The 7,041-nt window shown below is 52.0% G+C and overlaps 4 protein-coding genes across 4 annotated transcripts; 2 read left to right on the plus strand and 2 right to left on the minus strand.

Annotated features, from left to right (window-relative positions):
- Positions 1-118: 118 nt before the first annotated feature.
- GUITHDRAFT_78960 (geranylgeranyl pyrophosphate synthase) lies at positions 119-1,211 on the plus strand (the record flags this gene model as incomplete). The annotated part of the gene is made up of 2 exons (XM_005823310.1): positions 119-175; positions 228-1,211. The coding sequence occupies 2 exons, from the start codon at positions 119-121 to the stop codon at positions 1,209-1,211; spliced, it is 1,041 nt and encodes a 346-aa protein (XP_005823367.1).
- A 281-nt stretch (positions 1,212-1,492) lies between these two features.
- On the minus strand, positions 1,493-2,377 carry GUITHDRAFT_90007 (hypothetical protein). Its single transcript, XM_005823311.1, has 4 exons — positions 2,270-2,377; positions 1,887-1,967; positions 1,712-1,840; positions 1,493-1,664 (listed from the first exon to the last, which is right to left on the minus strand). Exons 1-4 carry the CDS (start codon positions 2,366-2,368, stop codon positions 1,521-1,523), a joined length of 453 nt encoding a protein of 150 aa, XP_005823368.1. The 5' UTR covers positions 2,369-2,377; the 3' UTR covers positions 1,493-1,520.
- Positions 2,378-4,089: 1,712 nt separating this feature from the next.
- GUITHDRAFT_78958 (hypothetical protein) lies at positions 4,090-4,629 on the minus strand (the record flags this gene model as incomplete). The annotated part of the gene is made up of 1 exon (XM_005823312.1): positions 4,090-4,629. A coding segment is annotated over one exon (540 nt), but the record flags the coding sequence as incomplete, so codon positions are not given.
- Positions 4,630-5,986: 1,357 nt separating this feature from the next.
- On the plus strand, positions 5,987-6,860 carry GUITHDRAFT_117497 (hypothetical protein; the record flags this gene model as incomplete). Its single annotated transcript, XM_005823313.1, has 2 exons — positions 5,987-6,790; positions 6,837-6,860. The coding sequence occupies 2 exons, from the start codon at positions 5,987-5,989 to the stop codon at positions 6,858-6,860; spliced, it is 828 nt and encodes a 275-aa protein (XP_005823370.1).
- Between the last annotated feature and the right edge of the window lie 181 nt (positions 6,861-7,041).

Raw genomic sequence — 7,041 nt, forward strand, 5'->3', positions numbered from 1 at the left:
TTCTGATCTTGAAGCAGATCGAGAGCCATCAAATCACTCAAGGGCGAAGACTATAATGCTCACCATGGTGATCTTACAAGTGCTGTCTGTAGCAATTTGACACCAAACAGGCGATGCGATGGTAATCGCTGAGATCATAGAAATCATGCATACATCAACGATTATCCATGACACGGTATCCCTCATCTCCAACGCTCTTACTACCAGATTCTTGATGCTCTCGATAGGTGCTTGAAGATTACGATGCTCTCGAGAAGGGCAACGCTGCTCATCGTATCTACGCTTCTTCGGTTGCTGGAAACAAGATTTCGATTCTTGCTGGGGACTTCTTGTTGTCGAGGGCATCTGTTCTCTTGTCGTCGCTGAGAAACACAGCTATCGTGGAGATCATGGCGAGCGCGCTGGAGGCCATCATGAAAGGACAGATGCAGCTGCACCGTCCTGTCACCCAGAAGTTTGGCATGGAGACCTACCAGAAGAATCTTGCGACACGTACAGGCAACTTGCTTGCCTCGGGCTGTCAGTGTGTTGCTCTTGTTGCAGGCTATGAGAGGGGATCAGAGGTTGCGAAGGCAGCATTTGACTACGGTATGCACATCGGGATTGCTTATCAGATGATGAAGGACTTGAAAATCACTGAGAAGAACTACGAGAAGCTTCTGCTAAAGATGAAACAGTGCCTGGATGGTGGAGAATGCCCTCCATTTGACCCCTACGAGCTCAATGAGCCTCTGCAGAGGGCTGGAGCGCTGATGTTTGCAATCGATGCTGAGCCAGAGCTGGAAAAGTATGCGCGGGATGGGTTTGACAACATTGACTCTCTATTGATGGTTCGAGAGAAGATTGTCGAATTCAAGGCGGTCGAGGGTGTTCAGAAGTGCGCTGAGAAGCACGTGGAGGAAGCTATCCAAGCTCTTTCTATTCTTCCTCAGAGCGAGCATATTGCCGCGCTTCAGAACCTAGCCTACATGCTTGTCGAGCCCAGCCAATATCGTATTCAGCGAGCAAGCTACGATTCGAAAGGAGCTCTCATAGCACGAGGAAAGGCAACGGAGAAGTCAGGAACTCAGGTTGTGCAGTTGCTCAGGTCTGCTCGCCAGGGAGCACGCCTTGGATTGTTCAGCATGGGGGAGCATGTGAAAGGAACTATCGATCGCATGTCAGAACGTATTAGGAGAGCGGGCAAACAGAAAGACGGGGAGAACAAGTGAGGAGGGAGGCTGGCTCAGGTTACTTGTATCAACGACCAATATCAATTGCTATGGTGCTGCACTGAATCAGGTCTCCTTTGTTGGTTGTATTATTTTCCTTCCTCCAATCCGTCACAGCTAGATGAGAAAGCACTGTATATTACTGAGAATACAAATAAAACAGGGATGATAATGATTGATTCCTCTTGTGTTTCAGCAACAAAATGATTTGCTGACTGCATGCTTGTTAATGGCAGCTGAAACTTTGAGAGGTGAACAAGTTCACTGGCGACAGATTATATGGACAACTTGGGATTTGGTTTCATTCCTCTAAATTTCAAGGAGCTTGTTTACAACGATGGGGTATGCTACCTCATCATTCTCATCCAAAGCTCCAAAGAGCTTCAGCATGTAGTCAATGTCTTGTGCATCACATGTTTCTGCCATTCCACAGAAAACGTAATAGAATTGGTCCTGATTTGAAGTCAACTCTTAACAAACATTGCTTGTGCGCCTCTCACCTTAGACAACTTTCCTTTCTTCGCAAGGTCAAACTCTTGAAACGCGGCTAACAATTCTTCTTCACAATTGATTGCTTCGGATTTTGACACGATGAGAGCAAGAAATTCATCAAAATCAATAGTTCCGCTCTGAATAAGGTGTTAGTGGCTAAAATTTACATAATTGACGTATGACGTTGTTCTGATCCACAGATGTTATCAAATCTTTGATCTCATCGTCTGTCAGGTTTTGGCCAAGAGCTCGTAGACAGGCGCCCTGTGAACATGTACAATGTCAGGCAAACCCAACTTTCACTGAAACCCATTCTTCTTCCAATCACATCAACCGATTGATGAACACTAATTTTCCTATACAAAATACAAATCTGCAGCATGACTTTCTGTTTGCAGTCCTTGAAATTCGAATTTTTGGTCACTAACAATGTGATATGTTCACATCTATTAGTGCAAGGTTTGATATCAATTCGCAGTTGCTACAACCATCTAAGACGATAGCCTAAAGCGCATGTTTGGATTCCGTCTCATTCATCCATCGAGACATCAGTGTTCATGGCGTACCAGCTCATCAGCATCGATGGAACCTGAGCCATCCTGGTCGAAGACGGAAAAAACTTCTCGGAAGTGATCCACTTGCTCAGCCGTCAGATGGTTCGCCATTCCTCTCCTGGTTCGGACCACCCGTGGGTTCCTTCACTTCAAGTAAGTACCCCGTCCCGCCCCATGTATCAACCAAGTATCAATGGTGTGCTGACCACCCCTACCCCCAAGTCTACGCAGACAGGACCTATCAAAGCCTGAATCTATATCGGGAAGCCCCTTTCAGTTTCAAGTACTACTAGCCGGCTGCACTGATAGAGTGTCAGTGGTACTGGCAATTCTTTACTCAAAACGTTTAAGTTAAAATCCATACTCAGCAAAGTTCACTGTCAAGTAACTTAGTAACGTTGAACGTCACTGCCGGACACCACGAAGTTCGCCGAAGTTCGGCGGGGACGGTGGCAGTACGGAGCCTGGCCGCCCGGCTGAGACTCGGCCCGGCCCGGGCCCGCCGGGCCTGGGGACGATGATCGGACCGTTTGCCGACCGTACTCTGACGGCGGAGCCGGGCGGAGGCCGGCGGCCGGCGGGCCTAGTACTACGGTACCACGCGCGGGCGCGCGGCCGGCGCGCCCACCGCGCCCACCGCGGCGTTCCGAAGTGTGACGGCCGCCGGAGCCCGCGCCCCCGGGCCGGTCACCGGCCCGGGGGCACCGGGTGCCACCTGGCGGCCGACAGGCCCGCGGCGCGGCCGTTGGCCGCGCTCGCCGGGACTTGAACTTAACTTTGGGCTGTCCGGCGGTCGAACACTGAACTCGTTAAAGGGGTGGAGCTGAAATCCCCCAGTCATCAATGTCAGTTGGTCCATTGACGGGTTCAACATGGCATGATGCGGCAAATGAATCAGTCCCAGCTTGGCAATTCACCGTGACGCCGGTGGAATCAAGGGCCTGCATACTATGATTTGATCATTTCATTCCGACTGACTCTCGGAAAATTACCATCATTGAGATGAAACGGGTCAATCTAACTCTAAACCGTCAAACAGCGATCTCCTTCGAGCCCTGATCACTCAGCTCTTCGAACTTGACGAAACCTGATTGAACCAGGCTTCGAGCTAGCGTCTCACCACCTAACGCTGCCACTGGTCCCAGGCCGGCTCCTGCCTCCACATCCACCTTTGACGATGCCTGGCACGAGCGAGCAAGCAGACAAGCAACTTCACCATGGCAAGCAGCCGTGAAAGCGACGCCGCCGTCTCCTAGACCCCGCATCCTCACTACAGCATGCTTCTCATCGTTACCAACCATGCCTGATGCAGCAGCGAGGAATGAAACAGCGCCTGTGAAGCAGCGCTCAAGACTGACAGCATTCTTGCCAGCATCTTCTCTAGGCAAGGCTCCAATAGTCCTCAGGAATTGTCTAAGAGGGGGCAGCAAAAGCCAGAAGCCTCCTATGCCGTAGATGAGCGACAGTGCCAGGATGCCTGCAGGCAAGTTCGGAGCGTTGGCGCGTTCAGTGTAGGTGATGTTGCTGATGTAGCCGCGTCGAGCCACCGACCGCCGCACAGTCGCACTGTTGATGGGAGCCATGACGAAGGGGATGCTCCATCGTTTGGTCGCCCTTGACCGCACCAATGGCGAGAACAGGCTGACTACTTTAACAGTTCCTCGTCGAGTTTGCTCCCCTTGCGGCTCAAGAAAGTCCGGGGGAGACTGAAGCTTGTGCAGGCCATCTGCAGACCCCACGAGAGTGTTGAGAGTGCCTCCAGGGAGAGCGCCTCCGTTCGCTCCGTCCAAGCAAACTTCAACGTGCGAGGGAGAAGCGGCGGGGAATCTTTCTTTGAAGAGCTTGCAGGACATGAAGCAGCCGATCTCGCTTGGCACAGAGTCAAAGCCGCAGCAGCTGACAAGCGAGGCTCCAGTCTTCTTCGCCACGCCCTCGTACATGGAGCCCATGTGCTTGACCCAGTCAACCTCTCCAGTGATATCTGCGTAATGGGTTCCCGTAAACGCGCAAGCATGATAAATTAGATTTCCCAGCTTCTTGTACGGTCCAGCTGTAGATGCGACAACTTTAGTCTGCTTGCACATGTCAAACAATGACTGCAGGTTGGATGCATCTGCTATGATGATTTGACACTGAGAAGATGGGATTCCCAGCTCGTCTCGCGTCGCCTCGAGTTTCTTTAAAGACCTTCCTGCCAATGCAATCTTCATCTCGGGGTGAATTTCGCTCAAATATTGCGCAAGAATCTTTCCCGTCAAGCCTGTGGCCCCCATGACCACGATGTCAATCGGACGGTTAGCCCTTTCAGGCGGAGGGCTGAGTTGTTGCGTAAGCCTCTTGACTTCAGGGGAGGTAAGGATGTCATCCCTCATCACTTGAGCAGGCAGAGCCATTCGCTTGATCCCTGTGAAGAGAGCAAATGGCAACACGAACAGGAAATGGGCAGGCAGAGCAACCAAGGTCACGAATGTAGCGAGCGGCCAAAGCAAGACGGGGCTGGCGTTTGGTTCCTGGAATCTAACGGGATCAAACGAGTTCCTGAGCTTTGAAAACGAGAGCTCGGGCTTGGCAAGGTTTGCACCCTTCATCGTTGAGAGATGACTTTTGTTTCTGGGCGTCCACAGCTGAAGATGCGGTCGAGGACTAAAGCTCTGTAACTTGTTTACAGAGAAGGAGACAGAGGGTACGAAGGATGTAAGAGGAGGACGATGGACTGAAAGAATGATTTCGAAGAAGAAAGAGCGCCAAGCGCTCGTCTCAGTACAAAGTCTTCAAGCTTACTGCTCTTTGTCCTCGTGCTTCTGCAGCGTTCCCCCAGCTTCCGCTCCTTGTGTGCTATGCCACCGTTTAGTTATCTGGCCAAGGTTCTAACCTAAACCGGGTCACCTGGGTTGAGGGATCATCGGATTGTGTTTCAACGGCCCGGTTACTGAGCCAGTAGGGTGTGACTAGTAGGGGTATCCACTTTAGGGTTTAGGGTTTAGGGTTTAGGGTTTAGGGTTTAGGGTTTAGGGCCGGCCCTTAGTAAGAGCATGCTGCCCTGCGGCGCGTAGGGAGAGCGCAAGGGGACCGGTGGAAGCTGCGAGCAAGAGGTTTGTATCGTTCAAAAAGCTTTCTAAGCATGGTACTACAGTATGATGAGAGCGTTCGCAACCTGCTGTATCGGAGATCATGCCAATACACGCAGGGTGAGCGCTCTGGAGGCCACGTCGAGGAGCGGCCGCCGACCTCGTTGAGAAGGTGAAGATCGGAACTTCACCAAGCGTTATCCGAATAGTCGGACAGCTTATGCTTGCAGAGCTGAGGGGGGATTTAGGTTTAGGGTTTTTAGGGTTTAGGGATTAGGGTTTAGGGTTTAGGGTTTAGGGTTTAGGGTTTAGGGTTTAGGGTTTAGGGTTTAGGGTTTAGGGTTTAGGGTTTAGGGTTTAGGGTTTAGGGTTTAGGAAGGCGCCGTTATTTTCGGCAAGGCGCCGTTATTTTCGGCAAGGCGCCGTTATTTTCGGCAAGGCGCCGTTATTTTCGGCAAGGCGCCGTTAGGGTTTAGGGTTTAGGGTTTAGGGTTTAGGGTTTAGGGTTTAGGAGCGCCGGTTATTTCAGGCAGCGCCGGTTATTTCAGGCAGCGCCGGTTATTTCAGGCACCATGGCTGCACGCGTGGTGTAGGGGAAGCTGCCAGGGCGCCAAGGAAGCTGCAAGCGAGAGGTTTGTATACTTCAAATAGCTTTCTAAGTATGGTTCTTCAGTATGATGAAAATGTTCGCAAACTGCTGTATCGGAGATCATGCCAATACACGCAGAGCGGACTTGTGGATGCCTCTGTCCTCGAAGCTGATCTCGTCGAGAGGGTGAAGAGCTTCGCGAAGCGTTATCCGAACAGCAGGACAGCCCAGGCTTGCAAGGCTGTGGAGGGATGCACCCCCGACGCTATCGCAGAAGCCATCCGCTCGACATGTCAGCAGGCACGACGTGAGCTTCTGCAAGAAGCGATGACTGGATGGAGTGACGCATCCAGAGAGTGGTTTATGCAGCAGATTGAGGAAGCCAAGACTCGGGAGAAGGTCGAGACATACACCGCCTCAGCAGGCAACGAGGTAACTTCCTTCATCTCCATGACTCTCCTGGGCATCTCCTCGGTGTATGTCAACCATGAAGAAAAGCTGAAGAAGAAATTTGAAGAGATCGGACTGATCGTAGACTCAGTGCAAGAGAGTAAAGCAATCATGTGGAAGGCTCCGTATAGACCCGAGATAGCGAGTGCTGAGGAGATCCCGGTGACTGTTTCCTTCCTCCGCAATGCACAAGCGGAGAAGCTCTGGCAGGGAAGAGAGGACTTCGCGATCGATGGTCGCAAGTTCACAGCTGTACATGTGAGCATCGTGCACGATCGATCTTTCAAGATTCGAGCCAAGAGAGGACCCTGGGGCAAAGGGGGCAGCTTGGCAGAGCTGACTCACCTGCTAACCTTGGGCGGCATGACAACGGCTGAGATAGCTGCCGTCTATCGCTATCAGCTGCTGCGCCAGTCCCTTGCAGCGGTCCAACTCCAGCCGCTGGCAGGCATGCTGGTCGCTGGGGCGCCAGGACAGCAAGTCCACAAAGGCTTAGGTCAGAAAGGCTTCATCGCTGTAGGGGCCAACGTCATCTGGAGACAGAGGGAGGTGGAGTGGATCGTCTCCTCGAGCTGCCCAGAGGCGAATGATACAGCATTTCGAGCTTTCCGAGAGAGCGAAGCGATGGAGGGAGTACACCTGACTCTGTTCAGCGAGGACCCGAAGATCAGAGAGGC

Source organism: Guillardia theta (genome assembly GCF_000315625.1).
Source record: "Guillardia theta CCMP2712 unplaced genomic scaffold GUITHscaffold_111, whole genome shotgun sequence".
Taxonomy (NCBI): domain Eukaryota; class Cryptophyceae; order Pyrenomonadales; family Geminigeraceae; genus Guillardia; species Guillardia theta.

Excerpts from the sequence above, each read along its gene's own strand:
- GUITHDRAFT_90007 (XM_005823311.1), bottom strand. The coding sequence starts at position 2,368 with ATGGCGAACCATCTGACGGCTGAGCAAGTGGATCACTTCCGAGAAGTT. Across the intron at positions 1,968-2,269 it reads CCATCGATGCTGATGAGCTG|GGCGCCTGTCTACGAGCTCT; the intron begins GTACGCCATGAA and ends ACATGTTCACAG. Across the intron at positions 1,665-1,711 it reads AGAAAGGAAAGTTGTCTAAG|GACCAATTCTATTACGTTTT; the intron begins GTGAGAGGCGCA and ends ACTTCAAATCAG.